Below are 23,470 nucleotides of genomic sequence, written 5' to 3' on the forward strand. Positions count from 1 at the left end.
GAACAGAAACGATCCCTGTGACAGGCCTCCAGTCTGAAAAGGAACCCTCCACCATCACTCTGTGTCCTGCCATCAAGCTAATTAAGTATCGAATTGGCAAGCTAATCATGAATCCCATGTGACCTAACTTTGCTGATAAATTAATCATGCAGAACCTTGACAAAGGTTTTACTCTTATCTGGATTAACAATGTCTACTGCTCTGCCCTCTTCAATCTTTTTGGTAACTTCCTCAAAAAACTCAATCAGGTTTTGCACAAAACCATGCTGCCTATCACCGATCAACGTTTGCCTCTCCAGATGTTTATAAATCTTATCTTTTAGAATCACCAACAATTTTTCCACAACTGAAGTCTGGTTTATAGTACTGTATATAAATGTAAGTTCCGTTCCTTAGCCACACTGTGTTCACTGTGGCTTTGGTCAAAACCACTTGCCTCCAAATTTCAAAACACTGAAGTCACAGCACTCCCTCAGTATTGATCCCCTCACAGAGCGGCTCACCATCAGCACTGATCCTCCAACGGTGCAGCAGTCCCTGAGTACTGACCCTCCAACAGCACAGCACTCCCTTAGTACTGACCCTCTAACAATGCGATGCTCCCTCAGTACTGACCCTCCGACAGTGCGGCGCTCCCTAATGGTGGCACAGTAATTCTCAGTTTAGATTATGTGATCAAGAGTCTGGAAATGGGCCTGAAAAACATCCCATTTCGAATCTGTCCTGGGTCCGGAGCTTGAACAGTTCTGAGAACAAATGTATGGAGTTGGAAAAGCGAGCTGTGAAATAGTCAGTAAATACTCCCCTTGTCAAGTGATTTCCAATACCAAGGACAGGTGTATGACAGTGATGTGAGGAAAATACAAGGTAGGAAGAGCAGAGAAGTTATTTTATTCCAAGATACAAAACGTACAAATTATTTAAGTACATAGTTGTTTTGCAAATTATACTGAATTCATGATTCTGGTTTTCCATCAATAATAAAGAACACAAGCAATTCAGTTTTCTTTTAAAAGTGAAATTTCCAATGATGTAAAAGTCCTGGACTCACTTTTCCAGGAGCCAGTTCTCAATCCCTGGAGAATTCCTGGCTTCAGTTGGATAAATTCACTGATACATTCACTATGTGACCTTCAAGTGATGAAGCAGCTGATTTTTATTTTTATAATTATTTCTCTTTATTTTATAACTAACAAGCTAATGCTGAAGCAAAATAATAAAAGCACACTTTTTTTTTAATGCTGTACGATTTATTTCCCAGTGTTTAACATACTCCATAGTCCACAAGATGAATCTGTATTTCCTGGTGATCCAGCAATAGATAGCCAGTTTCCGAGACCCTGCCAGCATTTTGTAGGGTTTTCGTTATCAATCCAAACACCGTTATTTTAATCCGTTGAATAGTTTAAGTGGCTGAATGATCACTTCTGATGAGGAATAGTGATCCTAGCCCATTCTTAAACATATTGCAACCTGTCCCACCTCACAACAGGCCTATGGTCCAAATTCCGTGTGTTGGAAAGGGGGAGCCTATGCAAGTTGGCCTTCCTGAATTGTTCATGTGAAGGCCGGTTCACACAAATGGAACATATGAAAAGCAAAGTGATCTGAGGAGCTAGGAACAGTGATTAAAATGCAAGCATTCAAAGCCAGTGTTTTAATGCTGGTGTATATCACCAGAATGGATAACACTAAATTCACCCTTTCAGTGACCGTTGGTAATTGGGCTCTTCATAATCGCTTTTAATTTAAAGTTGGTCCTTGTACACTGTCAATGGGAACCCTAACAAAACAGAAATTAGATGACGAGTTGTTAAGTGAGTAAGGGGTAAAGATAAGTGGTGACCACTGGGGGGGGGGGATGTAAAAATATCTGTTCCTGACTGTGCTGGAGGGGTCAGTCCATCAGTAAATTAAGTTAAAGTGGAGGAATTGGCCAAGAAACATCAGTCTCCAAGAGAATGGGCAATTGGTTGGGGACAGTGTGTCTGTGACTTGCAGGCACTGGGATGGGAGAGACTGCCCGAGAGGCACCAGATTTGAGTTTAGCCCTGGGAGATTTGCCTTGACATAATTCACGCTCAATGATGGAGACTGGTGTGATCACAAACAAGTTTCACAAATTTTTTCATCATTGCCCCCCTACATCATCATCTCTGGGCTTTCTGGGTCTATCAATTGGAATTTAGTTGTTTGCAGAATCGCCTGTGTAAGATTGTTAAACTAATTAATGTCTGCCAATGAATTTCTCTACCAATTAACTCCTCCTTATGACAAGGTTCCTACGTATGATATTGGGTTTCCAGTGAGACACTGGGTTGTATGTTTTTTGAGCTGGAAATGCCAATGATACACGTTCTGAAATTTGTTCCACCTTGTGTTGGATTGATATCGACCTCAGGAGAGACAATGTACAGAAAACACATCCTTTTTTTCTCTTTTCTTGTAGAAAGGGCAAATCCCATCCATGTACAGATCCTAAAAAAGAAACAACGAGCTTTTAAATCATGGAATCTTATTGAAGGAGGCCAATCAGCCCATCATGTCTGTGTCTATATCAATTCATGTCTTTGAAATAGTTGATTAGTTCCATTTGTTCCTGCTTGTATTATATACCAAATTCCCATTAAGGATTAAGAGATCTGTCGGAATCATTATTGCAAATCACAATGCTATTCAGAGTCTATTTGAGGTAAATCATCTAGACGTTCAGAGTCGAATTGCTTTAAGTCTTAAGGTCAGTCAGAGTTTAATTGCAGAGAAATTTGCAGATTAACAGGAACTTCAAACTTTCAGGCTCCAATGTTAGAGAAAAGACAGAGAAAAAGAACTATCTTTCCTCCAGCTTAGATACTAGTAGAGCATGTAAAGAATGATGGGCATTTACGTGCTCTACTAGTATCTAAGCTGGAGGAAAGATAGTTCTTTGAACCAGCAATTGGTGGGAGCACTTACCTCAGCACAGTAAATTGAGAAACGCAATGGACAGAGCAATCAAGCCAGTGTGGATTCCATGCACTCTACTCGCTTGGCCATGCAGTTTCTGGCAGCCATCTCTATAAGAGGATAATATTTTAGAAAGATTTGGTCTGAACAGAAGCCATTATCAGACAGCACAAAATAAAAAGAACCTTGAATATATTCAGGGGACAACCTTTTCCCTTTAGGGCAATAGTCACCAGAAGAGGCTTTGGTTGTGGAACTAATGAACTCAATGAAAGAAACATGATAGACAGGAATTGATGAGTGATATCCAATAAAGAACAGAGTCATATATATCAGGACATGCAGGACCGGTGGGACATAACTGACCAGTGGCAGAACACGCAAGTATCTCATGACGAGTGCGGTGCTGGAAAAGCACAGCAAGTCAGGCAGCATCTGAGGAGCAGGAGAATCGACATTTCAGGCAAAAGTCGTACATCAGGATTTTTGCCCGAAACACCAATTTCCCTTCTGATGAAGGGCTTTTGCCTGAAACATCGATTTTCCTGTTCCTCGGATGCTGCCTGACCTGCTGTGCTTTTCCAGCACCACTCTGATCTTGACTCTAATCTCCAGCATCTGCAGTATCTCATGACATCTGCCTACCTGTTCTCTAAGATAAAATGTTCCACTACAGAAGGAGGCCATTCAGCTCATCAAGTCTGCACTGGCTCTTTAGCAGGGCTCTCCAATTCATCCCATTCTCATGGGGTCCTTTCTCGTGTTTATTTCTGCAGATAATTCCACTTCAAATATTTCTCCAATTCCCATTTGAAATTTCACACTGAAACTGTTTCCAATTTCCATTCAGTAAATGTGTTTCTACTTGAACTTTCTCTCAAACTTCCCATTACGTTCAGATCAACTAACTTTTTAAAAAACTGGAAATCTGAAACTAAAAACCAAGTGCTGGAGAAACTCAGCAATCTGGCAGCATCTGTGGGGAGAAAAACAGAGTTAACGTTTTGAGTCCCTGAAGAAGGGCCATTGGACTCAAAATGTTAATAATATTTCTCTCTCCACAGTTGCTGCCACACCTGGTGAGCTTTTCCAGCAATTTCCATCTTCTGGGTAGTTCATTCCACACTTTCATAACCTCTTCTTCTGTAAAGAAGTAAGACCAAAATGATGAGGAAGTGGAAAGTGGGTTAATATGTTTGCTGATGACGTGGTGGATAGTGTGGAGGGCTGTTGTAGGTTGCAACGGGACATTGACAGGATACAGAACTGGGCTGAGAAGTGGCAGATGGAGTTCAACCTGGAAAAGTGTGTGAAGTGATTCACTTTGGAAGGTCAAATTTGAATGCAGAATACAGGGTTAAAGGCAGGATTCTTGGCAGTGTGGAGGAACAGAGAGATCTTGGGGTCCATATCCACAGATCCCTCAAAGTTGCCACCCAAGTTGATAGGGTTGTTAAAAAGACATATGATGTGTTGACTTTCATGAGTAGGGGGGATTGAGTTTAAAGGCCGTGAGGTTTTGCTGCAGCTCTATAGAGCCCTGGTTAGACCACACATGGAATGTTGTGTTCAGTTCTGGTCCCTCATCATAGGAAGGTTGTGGAAGCTTTAGAGAGAGTGCAGAGGAGATTTACCAGGATGCTGCCTGGACTGGAGGGCATGTCTTATGAAGAAAGGTTGAGAGAGCTAAGGCTTTTTCATTGGAATGAAGAAGGATGAGAGGCAGCTTGATAGAGGTGTACAAGATGATGAGAGGCATAGATAGAGTGAGTAGTGAGAGGCTTTTTTCCAGGTCAGAAATGGCTACCACAAGGGGGCATAATTTGAAGGTAATTGGAGGAAAGTTTCGGGGAGATGTCAGAGGTAGGTTCTTTGCACGGAGAGTGTTGGGTGCGTGGAATACACTGCCAACAGTGGTAGTTGAGTCAGAGACATTGGGTCATTTAAGCGACCCTTGGATAGGCACATGGATGATAGTAAAATGAAGGGTTTGTAGGTTAGTTTGGTCTTAGAGTAGGATAAGAGATTGGCACAATATCAAGGCCGAAGGGCCTGTACTTTGCTATACTGTTCTATGTTCTAAAATTAATTTTTTCATAGAATCCCTACAGTGCATACAGAGGTCATTTTCCCCATCAAGTCTGCATCGACCCAATGAAGAGCATCCACCTTATCCCTGTAACCCCACATTTACCGTACTTAATCCAGTTAACCTGCACATCCTTGAGCACTAAAGGACAATTTCCCATGGCTAACCCACCTAACGTGCATATCTTTGGACTGTGGGAGGAAACCGGAGCACCCGGAAGAAACCCACGCAGACACGGGGAGAATGTGCAAACTCCACACAGTCAGTCACCTGAGGCTGGAATTGAACCCAGGTCCCTGGCGCTGTGAGGCAGCAATGCTTCCCCCTTTTAAAGTGATAAAGATTTGGATAATTCCAGTATTCTCGCTAACTACTCACCTCCCACCCTCATCCAAATTTCTGACGCCTGAATTCTTGAGTCTGGTTCACCCAGCACCCCCTCTGCTCACTGATCTATGTTGGCTGCTGTACAGTTTCATTTTTCTAATTCTTAACCAAGTTTTCAAATACTTTTGTCATGACTCTGTAATCTGCAGTGACCCTCCACTCCCAGCGATCTCCGCAACCATCCCATTCAGTCCTGGAGCACTGAGGGCTGATTGTCCAAGCTGTATCATTGCTGTTTAGGATTACAGCTGTCAGGGCTCTGTTAGGTTTTTTTGGGTGATTAGGATAATTACTTCATTCTAAATTGTTTCTTTTAGAGCACCGCTACAATGCCGTCTCAGGAATATCTAAATACTTGCGTGTGTATTGTTTTATTCCTTACAATGATTGAGATTTTAATGCTGTTTAAGTACAGTCGATGTTCAGAAAGAAGGAAATAGATGAGAAAAGGAATCTTAAAAAGGAAGACACTGGCTAATACTAGATGCCTAACTAAACTAAACCAACTGGAAAGAACAGTACAGCAAGTTGAGGTGGCTTTGTTTCCATGGGAATGAGGAATTTTATCAGAATGTGATAAAGAATAAGGGAGGGTTGATGTCCTTATTTCTGATAGGATGAGTGGGAGGCACTAACTATCCTGGATGTTGCATATCTGCTGTGTGGAACATATTCCTTTCTATTCCCACAGCTGCACTGATAATGACTTCAGGAAAACAACTGATCCTGAGGTTTTATTAAACTGAAGGCTGAGCAGAGCCGGGCTGTTTTGGAGGTGGACTGTGTCTGGATTTGTAAAGTAAGGTGATAATAGCAAATACGCTGAAAATGTGTTGCTGGAAAAGCGCAGCAGGTCAGGCAGCATCCAGGGAACAGGAGAATCGACGTTTCGCGCATAAGCCCTGAAACCTTCCTGAAGAAGGGCTTATGCCCGAAATGTCGATTCTCCTGTTCCCTGGATGCTGCCTGACCTGCTGTGCTTTTCCAGCAACACATTTTCAGCTCTGATTTCCAGCATCTGCAGCCCTCACTTTCTCCTGATAATAGCAAATACTTGACCATTAAAGTGAACTGTATTATTATCATGTTTGGAATAAAGAGGGTTCAAACTGACATTGGAAAGAGAAAACTTTAAGACAGTTAGAGAAGGAGCAGGGAGATTGGGGTCAGGTCTGCTTTTACTTCTGGTATAAATGGGATAAGTAACTTGCACTGAAACCTTACAAGCTTCTCAGATATTGAAGTTATTAAAATATAAGAAATAGGCCAGTCAGCCCCTCAGACTCTCCCTCCCTCCCCCTGCCCACCTCTCCCATTCAACAAGAGCAGGGTGATCTCACTCTGTATCACCTACAGCACCCTGATTGTTCTGGAATCTAATTCCTCTAAAGTACTCTCGGTGATCTAACCCCCACAACTCTCCTGGGTATAGAATTCCAGATATTCAATTCCCTCTGGGAGAAATTCCTTTGTAACATATCACCTCACTTTACGCTGTATAAATGTTCAACTCTTAACTTATAAGCAGCAGCATAAATTCTTAGATTTACTTTTTGCTAAACTTTAATAACCAAACAGTCCAAAGCTCTAGCATTGCCTGTCTAACCCCCTTCACCACTCTAACCCCCCTTCACCACTCTAACCCCCTTCACCACTCTAACCCCCCTTCACCTCTCTAACCCCCCTTCACCACTCTAACCCCCCTTCACCACTCTAACCCCCCTCACCACTCTAACCCCACTTCACCTCTCTAACCCCCCTTCACCACTCTAACCCCCCTTCACCACTCTAACCCCCTTCACCACTCTAACCCCCCTTCACCTCTCTAACCCCCCTTCACCACTCTAACCCCCCTTCACCACTCTAACCCCCCTTCACCTCTCTAACCCCCCTTCACCACTCTAACCCCCTTCACCACTCTAACCCCCCTTCACCACTCTAACCCCCTTCACCACTCTAACCCCCTTCACCACTCTAACCCCCCTTCACCTCTCTAACCCCCATTCACCACTCTAACCCCCCTTCACCACTCTAACCCCCTTCACCACTCTAACCCCCCTTCACCTCTCTAACCCCCCTTCACCACTCTAACCCCCCTTCACCTCTCTAACCCCCCTTCACCACTCTAACCCCCCTTCACCACTCTAACACCCTTCCCACTCTAACCTTATTCACCACTCTAACACCCTTCCCACTCTAACCCCCCTTCACCACTCTAACCCCCCTTCACCACTCTAACCCCCTTCACCACTCTAACCTTATTCACCACTCTAACACCCTTCCCACTCTAACCCCCCTTCACCACTCTAACCCCCTTCACCACTCTAACCTCCTTCACCACTCTAATCCCCTTCCCATTCTAACCCCGCTTCACCACTCTAACCCCCTTCACCACTCTAACCTCCTTCACCACTATAACCCCCCTTCACCACTATAACCCCCTTCCCACTCTAACCCCCCTTCACCACTCTAACCCCCTTCACCACTCTAACCCCCCTTCACCACTCTAACCTCCTTCACCACTCTAACCTCCTTCACCACTCTAACCCCCTTCACCACTCTAACCTCCTTCACCACTATAACCCCCCTTCACCACTATAACCCCCTTCCCACTCTAACCCCCCTTCACCACTCTAACCCCGCTTCACCACTCTAACCCCCTTCACCACTCTAACCCCCTTCCCCACTCTAAACCCACTTCACCACTCTAACCCCCTTCCCCACTCTAACCCCCTTCACCACTCTAACCCCCTTCCCCACTCTAACCCCCCTTCACCACTCTAACCCCCTTCACCACTCTAACACTCTTCCCCCTCTAACCTCCTTCACCACTATAACCCCCCTTCACCACTCTAACCTCCTTCACCACTCTAACCTCCTTCACCACTCTAACCCCCTTCACCATCTAACCCCCCTTCACCACTCTAACCCCCCTTCACCACTCTAATCCCCTTCCCCCTCTAACCCCCTTCACCACTATAACCCCCCTTCACCACTCTAACCTCCTTCACCACTCTAACCCCCTTCCCACTCTAACCCCCTTCACCACTCTAACCTCCTCCCTACTCTAACCCCCCTTTACCACTCTAACCCCCCTTCACCACTCTAACCCTCTTCCCCCTCTAGCCTCCTTCACCACTCTAACTCCCCCTTCACCACTCTAATCTCCTTCCCCCTCTCACCCCCCTTCACCACTCTAACCCCCTTCCTTCTCTAACCCCCTTCACCACTCTCACCCCCTTCACCACTCTAACCCCCCCTTCACCACTCTAATCTCCTTCCCTCTCTCACCCCCCTTCACCATTCTAACCCCCTTCCCTCTCTAACCCCCTTCACCACTCTCACCCCCTTCACCACTCTCACCCCCTTCACTACTCTAACCCCCTTCCCTCTTTAACCCCCTTTCCCCTCTAACCTCCCTTCACAACTCCAACCACCTCCCCCTCTAACCCCCTTTCCCCTCTAACCCCCTTCCCTCTCTAACCCCCTTCACCACTCTAACCCCCTTTCCCCTCTGACCCCCTTCCCTCTCTAACCCCCTTCACCACCCTAACCCCCCTTCACCATCTAACCCCCTTTCTCCTCTAACCCCCTTCCCTCTCTAACCCCCTTCACCACCCTAACCCCCCTTCACCACTCTAACCCCCTTCACCACTCTAACCCCCTTTCCCCTCTAACCCCCTTCACTACTCTAACCCCCTTCCCTCTTTAACCCCCTTTCCCCTCTAACCCCCTTCACTACTCTAACCCCCTTCCCTCTTTAACCCCCTTTCCCCTCTAACCTCCCTTCACAACTCCAACCACCTCCCCCTCTAACCCCCTTTCCCCTCTAACCCCCTTCCCTCTCTAACCCCCTTCACCACTCTAACCCCCTTTCCCCTCTGACCCCCTTCCCTCTCTAACCCCCTTCACCACTCTAACCCCCTTTCTCCTCTAACCCCCTTCCCTCTCTAACCCCCTTCACCACCCTAACCCCCCTTCACCACTCTAACCCCCTTCACCACTCTAACCCCCTTTCCCCTCTAACTCCCTTCACCACTCGAACACCCTTCCCTCCCTAACTCCCTTCACTACTCTAACCCTCTTCCCCCTCTAACCTCCTTCACTACTCTAACCCCCCCTTCACCACTCTAACCCCCTTCCCCTCTCTAACCCCCTTCCTCTCTCTAACCCCCTTCCTCTCTCTAACCCCCTTTCCCCTCTAACCTCCCTCTCTAACCCTCTTCACCACTCTAACCCCCTTCCCCTCTTTAACCCTCTTCCCCTCTCTAACCCCCTTCCTCTCTCTAACCCCCTTCCTCTCTCAAACCCCCTTTCCCCTCTAACCCCCCTCTCTAACCCCCTTCCTCTCTCTAACCCCCCTTCCCCTCTCTAACCCTCTTCCCCTCTCTAACCCCCTTCCCCTCTCTAACCCCCTTCCCCTCTCTAACCCCCCTTCCTCTCTCTAACCCCCTTCCTCTCTCTAACCCCCTTCCCCTCTCTAACCTGCCTTCCCCTCTCTAACCCCCTTCCCCTCTCTAACCTCCTTCCCCTCTCTAACCCCCTTCCCCTCTCTAACCCCCTTCCCCTCTCTAACCCCCTTCCCCTCTCTAACCCCCCTTCCTCTCTCTAACCCCCTTCCCCTCTCTAACCCCCCTTCCTCTCTCTAACCCCCTTCCCCTCTCTAACCCCCTTCCCCTCTCTAACCCCCTTCCCCTCTCTAACCCCCTTCCCCTCTCTAACCCCCTTCCTCTCTCTAAACCCCCTTCCCCTCTCTAACCCCCCTTCCCCTCTCTAACCCCCCTTCCTCTCTCTAACCCCCTTCCCCTCTCTAACCCCCTTCCCCTCTCTAACCTCCCTTCCTCTCTCTAACCCCCTTCCCCTCTCTAACCCCCTTCCCCTCTCTAACCCCCTTCCCCTCTCTAACCCCCTTCCTCTCTCTAAACCCCCTTCCCCTCTCTAACCCTCTTCCCCTCTCTAACCCCCTTCCCCTCTCTAACCCCCCTTCCTCTCTCTAATCCCCTTCCCCTCTCTAACCCCCTTCCCCTCTCTAACCCCCCTTCCCCTCTCTAACCCCCCTTCCCCTCTCTAACCCCCTACCCCTCTCTAACGCCCTTCCTCTCTCTAACCCCCTTCCTCTCTCTAACCCCCTTCCCCTCTCTAACCCCCTTCCCCTCTCTAACCCCCTTCCTCTCTCTACATTTCTTTCTTCAGCTCGTTCAAATCAAGCTTTTGTCTTAAAATTTCCTTTAAGTCTTAGAGTCCAAACTTTATTAAATAATGTTCCTGTAACGCCCCTGTTGAGATGATTTACTACAATGAAAGGTGCTATATAAATGCAAGTTGCTGTTGTTGTCACTCACCTGTCCAGCCGACATTGCCTTAACTCTTCTCCTGCTGCCTTCAGTTTGTTATTCATTAACTCCTCCTCCCTGTGACATCGGTCAGATTGTTCTTGGCATTTCTTGATTTCATCTAATCAACAAAGCCAGCAACATGGAGAGAAATGAGAAGAAGGAGTACCATTTTTTAAAAAAACTAATGTCTTTCACCCCGAGAGCAGGGGTTCAGATCTAAATCAAAAACCACGTTGTTTGTACAGGTGTTACCAAATATTGGGTTTCCCATTGCTACATCTGGTTGTTTTAGTTGTATTAGACACAACATGTTAGAAACAGATCCACTCTCATGGTGAGATCATCAGGATGGTTAGCTTTCTCCTGTGTCTAACCCCATGTTGTCCCTGTCCTGGGAGTGTTTGATGGGGGGACAGTGTAGAGGGAGCTTTACTCTGTGAGTGTTTGATGGGGATATGGCATCCCACATTCATAAAATATTCTGTGTGCAACACTAATAACATAAAGGAAATGACCAAAAGTATTTGTTATTAACTGTAAAAATGGAGCAAATCTCAATTGGTTTTAATTCCAATCCTTCTGTCAGACAAAAGGTTGCAAAAGGTTCTTGATATATAGGAGCTTGTTGCTAGGGGATAAATGGGAACCAAGAGCACGATGTGTTGTTAGAGTTAATGCTGTTCTTTATGGGATGTGACAAAAGGATCAGGTGTGTAGACCCATGCTGCTCTGTGAAGGCTTTCTGTACAGAACACAAACATATCGATGGGCTCGGTTTGACAGTGTTTCATGTGGACTTACTCACACTCCAGAAATTTCCCAAGTTGGGAATTTGCCAAATTAAAGAAGGAAGATTCAAAATTTCCCCAAACTTCAAAAAAGAGGAACTTATTTTTCAGTAGCAGCTTTTATGGTCTCAGCATTTCTGAAATCATCTTAGAGTCATAGTCATAGAGTCATAGAGATGTACAGCATGGAAACAGACCCTTTGGTCCAACCCGTCCATGCCGACCAGATATCCCAACACAATCTAGTCACAGCTGCCAGCATCTACAGCCTATTGGGAGTGTAACTGCTGTCGCAAACATGCACAGCAAACAGCAGTGAATGAAAAATGTGCTAATTTTACTGGTCAGAGTGTCAGGGATGCTTCAAACTGGAGCCAGGAGATGTAAGAGTGGGCACGACAGCCTTTAAATGTTGGAAACCGAGACGCAGCTCCACTAGTAATGCAGCCCCTCGAATACTGAACAGAAGAGGCAGCCTGCAGTATACGCTCAGACCCATTGACAGAAACTTAAACCCAAGAATTTCTTCTTCAAATTCTATTGATAGAATTGATATTGAGATGATTAACTCCAGCCCGGGGAACTGACCAAGTAACAGTGGGGAGTGTGGTGAGGACAGGGCTGGGGGTTTCCTGTTATTGTTAAGTCACTGTTTCAAGAGGAGACGCCATTATTCCAGAGAAGGTGAGCCACAAAGCCCACATTTCGAGAATGTTTCCACAAAGGTCCCAGGCAGATACACCCGTCACCAACATAATCATGGAATGTCTGAGGACAGCTAACCATCCAGTTGTTGTTGTTTGATGGTGAGGTTGTGGTTCAGCTGTTCAAGCTCTTTCATCCTCTTCTCCAATTCTAGAATGTTCTCATGCTGCCGAGCCTGCAATATAAACATTCATAAGTCAATGGGCGGTTAGCGAAACATTGGACTTATCACAAATAGTGATCTTAGAGGGGAGAGGTATAACACAGTCTAATTTGGCACAGTCAGGGACAATTTATTGGCGGGGACATTTCTTCAGATAGTAGCACAGAGATCACGTACCAGTCTGGGGGAGGGGAGCAGGGGAATGAGAAAACAGGGCTGGGCTTTACTTTCTGAATTTGAAAGGTGGCACCTGAATCAGTGAGGCCCCCTCCTCGGACTGCAGTACCAAGGGAGTGCTGCACTGTCGGAGGGTCAGTGCAGAAGAAGTGCCGCACTGTCGGAGGGTCAGTGCTGAGGGAGCGCCTCACTGTCGGAGGGTCAGTGCTGAGGGAGCACAGACTGTCGGAGGGTCAGTGCTGAGGGAGCACAGACTGTCGAAAGGTCAGTACTGAGGGAGAGCCGCACTGTTGGAGGGAGTGCTGAGGGAGTGCCGCACTGTCGGAGGGTCAGTGCTGAGGGAGTGGGCACTGTTGGAGGGTCAGTGCTGCGGAAGTGCCTCACTGTTGGAGGGTCAGTGCTGAGGGAGTGCTGCATTGTCAGAGGGTTAGTGCTCAGGAAACACCACACTGTCAGAGGGCCAGTGTTCTGGGAGTATTGCACTGTCGGAGGGTCAGTGCTGAGGTAGCGCCTCACTGTCGGAGGGTCAGTGCTGAGGAAACACCACACTTTCAGAGGGCCAGTGTTCTGGGAGTATTGCACTGTCGGAGGGTCAGTGCTGAGGGAGCACAGACTGTCGAAAGGTCAGTACTGAAGGAGAGCCGCACTGTTGGAGGGAGTGCTGCACTGTTGGAGGGTCAGTGCTGAGGAAGTGCCTCACTGTTGGAGGGTCAGTGTTAAGGGTGTGCTGCACTGTCGGATGTGATATATTTCAGATGACATGAGCCCGCTCTATGCCCTCATGTGAATGTAAAAGATTTTAATTTGGGGGGAAAAGCAGGGAGTGATGGGTGATGTTTTAGCCCAGAATTATCTCTTAACGTAGACAGTATTATAACTGATTGTCTGCCAGTTGTCACAGTGCTGGTTCAGAGTGTGGGATCTTGCTGTGCACATTAGTGCTGTTGTGTTTTCTATATTGTGATGGTGAGTACACCTGAAAAAGTACTCAACTGGCTGTGAGTTACGTTGGGTTGTGGAGACACTTTTGAAAACAAAACCAAAAAATGTCCGTACCTCTCTCTTGATTAGTTTGGGAAAGGTTAAAAATTCCCTCCTGGAATTTGAGGGAGATTCCTCTGCTGCACGCTGACTCTCTCAGTCCCTCGACCTTCCACACAACAGTTCTGGAGAAGAGTCATTAGACTCAAAACGTTAACTTTGTCTCTCTCTCTCTCTCTCTCTCTCTTTCTCTCTCTCTCCCTCCACAGACCTGCTGAGTTTCTCCAGCACACTCTGTTTGTGTTTGTTTCAGATCTCCAGCATCCGCAGTTTTTTTTTAAAACAATTTCGGAGATTGGTCAATGTTTCCTTTCCCGATCACTTTCCTGTGAGTGACTCTGACCCAACATGGAGTTGTGTCTGGGGGTGTAGGAATGGACACAGATTGCAACTCCCTGCCAATCTCTGGGACTGATTTGAGGACACTCCCTGGGAATTGTTTTCACAGTGGAATCATCAAAAGTTACAAACAGGGAGAGCAAGCAAGTAGGGCAGCCTTTATTAGGAAAAAGTAAGGATTGATGAAGGGCTTATGCCTGAAACATTGACTTTCCTGCTCCTCAGATGCTGCCTGACCGGCTGTGCTTTTCCAGCTCCACACTTTCGACTCTGATCTCCAGCATCTGCAGTCCTTAGGAAATCTGCCATCCTTACCTGGTCTGGCCTACATGTGACTTCAGACCCACAGCAACGTGGTTGACTCTTAACTACCCTCTGGGGCAATTAGGGATGGGCAATAATTGCTGGCTTGGTCAGTGACACCCACATCACGTGAATGAATATGAAGAAAATCTCACTGAGTTGGTTGCCAAATGGTCATTCAGAAGATGAGGGTGGGGTCTGTCAGTCCCGAACTGCTGTCGGCCAGAAACCTTCACCGTGTGGGATACAGTCACTCAATGTGATTCCCCCCGAATTTGCCAATAACTGATGTGTGAGCTCTCAATGACAGTGGGCCAATCAGACACCTTTGACCTTGAAGGAACAGCAGGATCCCCACTGAAAATGGAAACAGGCCTCTTTTGTACAACTTCTCCCGAATCACAGAGTCAATATGGTGTAGAAGGAGGCTCTTCGGCCCATCATGCCTACTTGGTGACAATCTTCTGCCTTTACCCCCAAGTTCCTGCACCCCATCTCCATCGAAAATCTCACACCACTTCCTTCAAAACTTCAATTTAGGAATAGTCCTTGCAGCTTCCACCAGCTGGGCAGTGGGGGACAGTAAGAGTCCACCACCCAACCCCACCCAGAGGGTCATTGTTGTCAGGCAGCAAGCAAATGGTGAGGCCACTCAGCCCATCTAAATATTCCTCAGGGTTTCCCAGGGAGCTCCATCGGCGCCTTGCTGCTTCTAGGAATCTGAGGCGTGGAGGGAAAGGTGACAGCTGGCCTCCTTCATTTGGCTATAAGTGGTTTTTGCCGGACCTTACCCAGCATCCTGTGCCCAGTTAGAAATGCTCTGGAACCAGACTAAGGCCAGTTGGAACTGATGGGGGCATTTTTAATAATAAAGGCAACAACTCACACAGATCAATAACTTAAAAACAGAAAACACTGAAAATGCTCAGAGGGTGTGGCAGCTCTTTTGGAGACAGAAATAAGCTTATCGTTTTGGGCTGCAATCTTCTGCAGAGTTTTAGTCATATTTTTAGATGTACCTTCCTTTGTTTCCCCTCAACATTGTCGCACAGTGCTCCGGGTTCCACTCCGAGTGCAATGTCGCAGGAATTTGATCGCTTATTGCCATGGACACTTACCATTTCAAGAACGGCAACGAGGTAGCAAGACAAAATGAGGGCAGGAAGAACAAAGCTTCAAAACTCAGGGCAAAAGGGGCTTGTGTTCTCGAGAGCTTTGAAGAATGAGGGGTCATTTCATTGAAGCATACAAAACCCTTAAAGAGGTTGACACACTTGATGCAGGTAAGGTGTTTCCCTGGTTAGGATGTCTGAAACTAGGCATGGACAAAGTCAAAAATCACACCACACCAGGCTAGTCCAAAGTCTCTCTGCGTAGTCTGTGTTGTAGGTCGATTTGAGTGGGTTCGTGATCCGTAATCCTTTTGGGATCTTTCCTGCTTTCCTGTAGAAACTTGATATCTGTGTCGATACGTGTGATCTGCTTGGAGATTCTCCCTACTTTGAGCTGGCAGTTAGTGGTGTCGATGGTAGTTATGATGTGAATGTGTCGGTGTTGGACTGGGGTGGACAAAGTTAAAAATCACACACCAGGTTATAGTCCAACAGGCTTTGGTCCATCCTGGACTATAACCTGGTGTTGTGTGATTTTTAACTTTGTACTCCTCAGTCCAACACTGGCTCCTCTAAATTAAAACTGGGGGTGGGATATTGCAGTTTAAAAATAACGGAGAAACCACTTAGAATATTTGGAATTCTCTACCATGCGGAAGCTCAGTCTTTGAGTAAAAGACATCTTTGAGTACGTTTACCATAGAGTTTGACAGACTTCTGATGACCAGTGGCATATAGGGTCATGGAGATGGGGGTGAGGAAAAGGATTGAAGTGTTTGATCAGCCATGGTGGGGCAGGTCTGATGGGCTGAATGGCCTACTCCTCAGTTCCAGTGTGTCTATCGTTGCCCTCCTAATTAATCAGCACATTGTAGTGAAGCGGGGGTCAATCAGAGCAAAGTGCATCTTGCTTTTCCTTTTCTCAGTTAATCTGTAAGTTCAGACATGTCTCTGATAAGGATGCAACCAGAACTTTGATCACAGCAACTCAACACCCATCCTGTCATCCATTCCAATTATCTTGTTATCATTGCTAACTCAGCCCCATCTCCCATGGAGGAGAAAGTGAGGGCTGCAGATGCTGGAGATCAGAGCTGAAAATGTGTTGCTGGAGAAGCACAGCAGGTCAGGCTGCATCCAGGGAACAGGAGAATCGACGTTTCGGGCATAAGCCCTTCTTCAGGAATGAGGAAAGTGTGTCCAGCAGGCTAAGATAAAAGGTAGGGAGGAGGGACTTGGGGGAGGGGCGTCGGAAATGTGATAGGTGGAAAGAGGTCAAGGTGAGGGTGATAGGTCAGACTGGGGTGGGGGCGGAGAGGTCAGGAAGAAGATTGCAGGTTAGGAAGGCGGTGCTGAATTCGATGGATTTGACTGAGACAAGGTGGGGGGAGGGGAAATGAGGAAACTGGTGAAATCTGAGTTCATCCCTTGTGGTTGGAGGGTTCCTAGGCAGAAGATGAGGCGCTCTTCCTCCAACTGTCGTGTTGTTGTGGTCTGGCGATGGAAGAGTCCAAAGACCTGCATATCCTTGGTGGAGTGGGAGGGGGAATTGAAGTGTTGAACCACAGGGTGGTTGGGTTGGATGGTCCGGGAGCGTTTTAGAGAACACCTCTGGGACACCCGGATCAACCAACCCAACCACCCTGTGGTTCAACACTTCAACTCCCCCTCCCACTCCACCAAGGATATGCAGGTCTTTGGACTCTTCCATCGCCAGACCACAACAACACGACAGTTGGAGGAAGAGCGCCTCATCTTCTGCCTAGGAACCCTCCAACCACAAGGGATGAACTCAGATTTCACCAGTTTCCTCATTTCCCCTCCCCCCACCTTGTCTCAGTCAAATCCATCGAATTCAGCACCGCCTTCCTAACCTGCAATCTTCTTCCTGACCTCTCCGCCCCCACCCCAGTCTGACCTATCACCCTCACCTTGACCTCTTTCCACCTATCACATTTCCGACGCCCCTCCCCCAAGTCCCTCCTCCCTACCTTTTATCTTAGCCTGCTGGACAAACTGTCCTCATTCCTGAAGGAGGGCTTATGCCCGAAACGTCGATTCTCCTGTTCCCTGGATGCTGCCTGACCTGCTGCGCTTCTCCAGCAACACATTTTCAGCCCATCTCCCACGGGCCAAGCCAGTGACAGAAATCATCCCCAACCACTCTGTCTCCTTACTCCACCATTCTGCTCTTCTGCAAATTTGCTCACAATGCAAATGAACCTCCTGTTTTAACTATCGACCAACCAAATACGTGCTGGCCCCAGCTCAGACTCTTAAGCCCAAAACTAAAGTTTTGCTCTCGCCCCCAGTTTCTGGGAGCTATGATTGATATGGTGGCTCAGTGGCTAGCACTGCCGTCTCACAGCGCCACGGACCCGGGTTTGATTCCACCCTCCGATGACCGTGTGGAGTTTGCACGTTCTCCCTGTGCCTGTGTGGGTATCCTCCAGGTGCTCCAGTTTCTTCCCACAATCCAAAGATGTGCCGGTTAGGGTGGATTGGCCATGGGAAATTACCCATAGTGCTCAGGGCTGTGCAGGCTGGGTGCATTGGCCATAGGAAATGTGGGTTTACAGGGATAGGGGAGGAGGAGAGGTCTAAGTGGGATCTTCTTTGGAGGGTCAGTATGGACGTATTGGGCCAAATGGCCTGTTTCCACACTGTAAGAATTCTATAATTCTAACTGCATTGCCGTGACCTTGATCAAGACTGAGACAAGGATGAGTCAGCAACGATTGAGAAATAGATCCAGGTCGTTCCAGCTGCACCTTGGTTAAAGTGATATCATGTCAATAAGGCAGTCCTCACGGTGATTTTTATACCCGTCTCTCCTTTTATTATCCATTCACTGGCCTTGAGACAGTGGTGGTGAGCCACATTCTTGAACCACTGCAGTTACAGTCATACAGCACGGAAACAGACACTTCGGTCCAACCAGTCAGTGTCGAACATAATCCCAAACTAAACTAGTCCCAGCTGCCTGCTCCTGGCCATCTCCCTCCAAACCTTCCCGACCCATGGACTTATCCAAATGGTTTTTAAATGTTACAACTGTACGCACATCCACCACATCCTCAGAAAATTCATTCCACACATGAACCACTCCCTGCATAAAATATTGCCCATGTCTTTTTTAAATCTCTCTACTATCACCTTAAAAATTGAAAAGGAAAAGACACTTACCATTCTCTTTTTCTATACCCCTCATGATTTTATAAACTTAAGTGTCATAGAGACGTACAAGACGGAAACAGACCCTTCAGTCCAACTCGTCCATGCCGACCAGATATCCTAATCTAATCTAGTCCCATTTGACAGCACTTGGCCCATATCCCTGTAAACCCTTCCTATTCATATACCCATCCAGATGCCCTTTCGATGCTGTAATTGTACCAGCCTCCACTACAGGTTAGGTGAATTGGCCATGCTAACTTGCCTGTAGTGTTAGTGAAGGGGTAAATGTAGGGGAATGGGTCTGGGTGGGTTGCTCTTCGGCGGGTCAGTGTGGACTTGTTGGGCCGAAGGGCCTGTTTCCACACTGTAAGTAATCTAATCTAGCTTTCAGAGTGCTGCCCCTTCATCAGGTGGTGAAGGAGCGGCGCTCTGAAAGCTAGTGTGCTTCCAATGAAACCTGTTGGACTATAACCTGGTGTTGTGTGATTTTTAACTGAGAATTTTGGAAGTGAAACTCACACTTTAGAATTCCCAGCCTCTTGTATCCGTGGTAATGATGTGGCTAGTTTCTGGCTAATGGACACACCAAAGATGGTGATGGTCTTGTGTGCAGCTTGAACAAATGAGTATCTTATCAGGACCATGTCACAGAACCATCTGTGAGACTGGAGTCTTTCACAAACCCAGACTCCATAATAATTGGAGATTCTAAAACAAAACAAATGCTGGAGAAACTCAGCAGGTCAGGCTGCGTCTGTAGAGAGAGAAATCAGACTTAACGTTTGGATCCAGTGACCCTTCCTCAGAAAGGACACGAATGGAGAGTCTCATGAAGGTTCGAAGGGCCTGTACTATTCTATAAACATTAACTGTCTGACTCTCTCTCTAGATGCTGCCAGACCTGTTGAGCATCTTCAGCAATTTCTGTTTCGGATTTCCAGTCTCCGCTGATCTTTATTTCCGTTTAAGGCCTGCAGGCTTCTTGCTGAAGAATCGTCCTTTTATTTTATTCCAGTCCGACAGTTTCAAGGTCACTTTGCTAACACTTTGCAATATCTTTGTTTGTGGGAGGATTCTTAAACGGAACTCTAATGACCAGATGGGGTTTTAACTCCCCCATGTGCTGACGCGCCCATCTATTACACAACTCCAACTGAAATGACAAAAATTATTTTTACAAATACTGAAAAGCCACAAACACATTATTCTAATAACAAATATCATCACTCGAGTGTTTCCTAATTTGCAAATATGTCGAAAATTCTTTCGCTTAGTCCTGAGTCTGAGTCGAGCTCTCAGCCTGGGAGTTGCTTACCGCTTGTGTCTTGCAGCTTCCTAAGGAGCTCTGGAGCTCGGTCAATGTCCAGCTGTCATTTACCCGATGCTGCTCACACTGTCTCAGACTTTTCATCGGGTCCGAGTGCCCAAAAACTATCGCCAGGCATGCAACAATCACTGCTATCAATACCAGCGCCAGGACCAACCATCTATAACCAGGGAAACAGCGGTTCGGATTCACTTTGGCCGCTTTCATCTTGCCAGCGTCTGAAGCACTCTGTGGAAGGACAGCTCGACCAGGCTGCAGTGCCGCTCCCCCCGCTGTGTAGCAATCTTTCAATTCAGCAGAAAGTCCTAGCACTCTCAGTCCCAGGACATCCGTGGGACTCCTCCTCCTTCAGCCCCCACTTCGCTCCAACTCGCATTTACTGGAATGCACGTGATTCTGGATCAGTCTGGACCCTGTTTCAGTTTCATTTCGGATTGTTTTGCTCATTGTAAATGCAGCGCCCAACCCCATGTCCTCGGGAGAAGGGAACTTTCAAAGCAAGAAAGTCCCGTTTTCAAAAAAAATGTCCGGTGAGCTGCCTCATCTGCTCACAATATCCTTTCATCACCCTCTTCCCCCATCCACCTCCTCACCCACCCACTCCCCTTATCCATCTCCTGCCGTAGAGGATTACCAGGAGACGCAGAGAGGTCTTCAATAATCTTTTATTTACAAAGAACAGCCGTGCCAACCAGAAAGCGAATTCTTGATTACCCCGAACCCCGTGGTCCGTTGTTTTTTTATACCTTTTGGTCATCATGTTTTCTTCAGGCTTATCAGTAATGTCTAATTGTGTTCGTCAGGCTATCTTACTACAGATATGCAACAAACCAATAACATGTTAGCTCATGTTATCTCTCTACTTCTGCCACTATCGTATCTCCGACTTCAAACTTAGTCCTACGCTATATCCCGATTATGATTCGGAGGTGCCGGTGTTGGACTGGGGTGGACAAAGTTAAAAATCACACAACACCAGGTTATTGTCCAACAGGTTTCATTGGAAGCACACTAGCTTTCGGAGCGACGCTCCTTCATCAGGTGGTTGTCAGGAACAGCGCTCCGAAAGCTAGTGCTTCCAATGAAACCTGTTGGACTATAACCTGGTGTTGTGTGATTTTTAACTTTATATCATAATTAGGTATTTACTGTCACCTCTGCCACAATGGACTTTGACCCCAGGCTGATTCTGCTAATTGATGTAGCACTCCAAAGTAGCATTTCACTGATCCTTCCATGTAGTATTTTGATTAATGGAACAGTTCACAGACCCCTTGTAAAATTCCAGCAGTGAACTTCACGCTTTAACACTTCACATGCCCTTATGCTCTTTATTTTCCACACTCCCCACCCACACTCTCCCCTTAGCCCTCTAACTGAGCTAACTAGAGGGAGATTAGCTGCACGGGTAGAATGTAAAATAGAGAGAATGCTGACAAACAAGAACCAGAGGGTAGAAAACACAGATATCCCGCATGCTGGAGGATTGGAAATCAGGGACAGACCAACACAATGGAATTGTGCAATGATAACCAAACAGGGGAGAGAGCACAGCAGGGAAAATCTTAGCAGGTTGCAGGTGTAGCCAAGATAGTTTTAATAAAAATTAGCAGGGAAATCACTAAACAAAGTGTGCTAGGGGTCAATGTAGAAGTTGGAGTGTAAGTGTGAGTCGGACTGTGTGTCACACTGGCTGAGTGTGAGTGTGCGTGTGGAAAGTGTGAATGTGACTGAAGTATGAGAGTCTGGATACCATGTATGCAGTAATGCACATTGCAGCTGATTGCACTGTAGCCCTCCTCCAGTTCGGACCCTCCGACAGTGTGGATCTCCCTCAGGACTGACCCTCCGACAGTGTGGATCTCCCTCAGGACTGACCCTCCGACAGTCCCCACTCCCTCAGCACTGACCCTCCAACAACGTGGCACTCCCTCAGGACTGACCCACCGACAGTCATCGCTCCCTCAGCACTGACCCTCCAAAGGTGCGGCACCCTCTCAGTACTGACCCTCCGATAGTGCGGCGCTCCCTCAGGACTGACCCTCCGACAGTCCCCACTCCCTCAGCACTGACCCTTCAACAATGCAGCACTCCCTCAGGACTGACCCACTGACAGTCACCGCTCCCTCAGCACTGACCCTCCAACAGTGCGGCACTCCCTCAGCACAAATGATCCGACAGTGTGGCCTCTATCAGCACTGACCCTCCGACAGTGCGGCACTCCCTCAGTACTGACCCTCCGATAGTGTGGCACTCCCTCAGCACTGCTCCTCCGATAATGCGGCACTCCCTCAGCGCTGACCCTCCGACAATGCGGCGCTCCCTCAGCACTGACTCTCCAACAGTGCAGCACTCCCTCAGCACTGACGATCTGACAGTATGGCCTCTATCAGCACTGACCGTCCGACAGTGTGGCACTCCCTCAGTACTGACCCTCTGATAGTGCAGCACTTCCTCAGTGCTGACCATCCGATAGTGTGGCACTCCCTCAGCACTCACCCTCCAACAGTGCGGCACTCCCTCAGTACTGACTCTCCGACAGTGCGGCACTCCCTCAGCACTGACCCTCCGACAGTGCGGCACTCCCTCAGCGTTGACCCTCCGATAGAGTGGCAGTCCCTCAGCACTGATACTCCGACAGTGCCAACTCCCTCAACACTGACCCTCTGACAGTACAGCACTGACCCTCCAACATTCCCCACTCACTCAGTACTGACCCTGCAACAGTGCGGCACTCCCTCAGCACTAACCCTCCCACAGTGTGGCAATCTCTCAGCACTGACCCTCCAATACTGTGGCACTCCCTCAGTACTGACCCTCCGATAGTGCGGCTCTCCCTCAGCACTGACCCTCCGAGAGTGCGGCACTCCCTCAGCACTGACCGTCTGACAGTGCGCCATTCCCTCAGCACTGACTCTCCGACAGTCCCCACTCCCTCAGCACTGACCCTCCGACAGACACCACTCACTCAGCACTGACCCTCCGATAGTGCGGAACTCCCTCATCACTGACCCTCCGATAGTTCGGCACTCCCTCAGCACAGACCCTCTGACAGTGCGGCCCTCCCTCAGCACTGACCCTCTGACAGTGCGTCGCTTCCTCAGCACTGACTCCCTGACAGTGCGGCATTCCCTCAGCACTGACCCTCCGATAGTGCAGCACCCCCTCAGCACTGACCCTCCGATAGTGCATTACTCCCTCTGCACTGACCCTCCAATAGTGCAGCGCTTCCTCAGCACTCACTCCCCGACAGTGCGGCATTCCCTCAGCAGTGACCCTCTGATGGTGTGGCACTCCCTCAACACTGACCCTCCGATAGTGCGGTGCTCCCTCAGCACTGACCCTCCGATAGTGCGGCAGTTCCTCAGCACTGACTCTCCGATAGTATAGCACTGACCTTCCAACAGTCCCCACTCCCTTAGTACTGACCCTCTGACAGTGAGGCACTCCCTCAGCACTGACCCTCCGATAGTGCAGCACTGACCTTACAACAGTCCCCACTCCCTCAGTACTGACCCTCCGACAGTGCGGCACACCCTCAGTATTGACCCTCCGCTAGTGCGGCACTCCCTCAGTACTT

At 47.9% G+C, this 23,470-nt stretch overlaps 1 protein-coding gene across 2 annotated transcripts in view; it reads right to left on the bottom strand.

Annotated features, from left to right (window-relative positions):
* Positions 1–872: 872 nt before the first annotated feature.
* The window catches only part of LOC122565469 (uncharacterized), a 63,634-nt gene continuing 41,036 nt past the window's right edge, over positions 873–23,470 (bottom strand). Inside the window, exons 1-5 of one of the 2 annotated variants that reach the window (XM_087975925.1) lie at positions 19,879–20,173; positions 12,330–12,426; positions 10,765–10,876; positions 2,956–3,056; positions 873–2,478 (exon numbers count right to left, since the gene is read on the bottom strand). In XM_087975925.1, coding sequence (XP_087832051.1) covers positions 2,957–3,056; positions 10,765–10,876; positions 12,330–12,426; positions 19,879–20,097 — 528 coding nt within the window. In that variant the 5' untranslated portion in view covers positions 20,098–20,173 and the 3' untranslated portion in view covers positions 873–2,478; position 2,956. Of the gene's footprint in view, positions 2,479–2,955; positions 3,057–10,764; positions 10,877–12,329; positions 12,427–19,878; positions 20,174–23,470 lie in introns of those variants that run through there. The other variant, XM_087975922.1, reaches the window with a different exon arrangement.

Source organism: Chiloscyllium plagiosum, unplaced genomic scaffold (genome assembly GCF_037043375.1).
Source record: "Chiloscyllium plagiosum isolate Xiang-an unplaced genomic scaffold, Cpla_swu_hap1 HiC_scaffold_28, whole genome shotgun sequence".
Taxonomy (NCBI): domain Eukaryota; kingdom Metazoa; phylum Chordata; class Chondrichthyes; order Orectolobiformes; family Hemiscylliidae; genus Chiloscyllium; species Chiloscyllium plagiosum.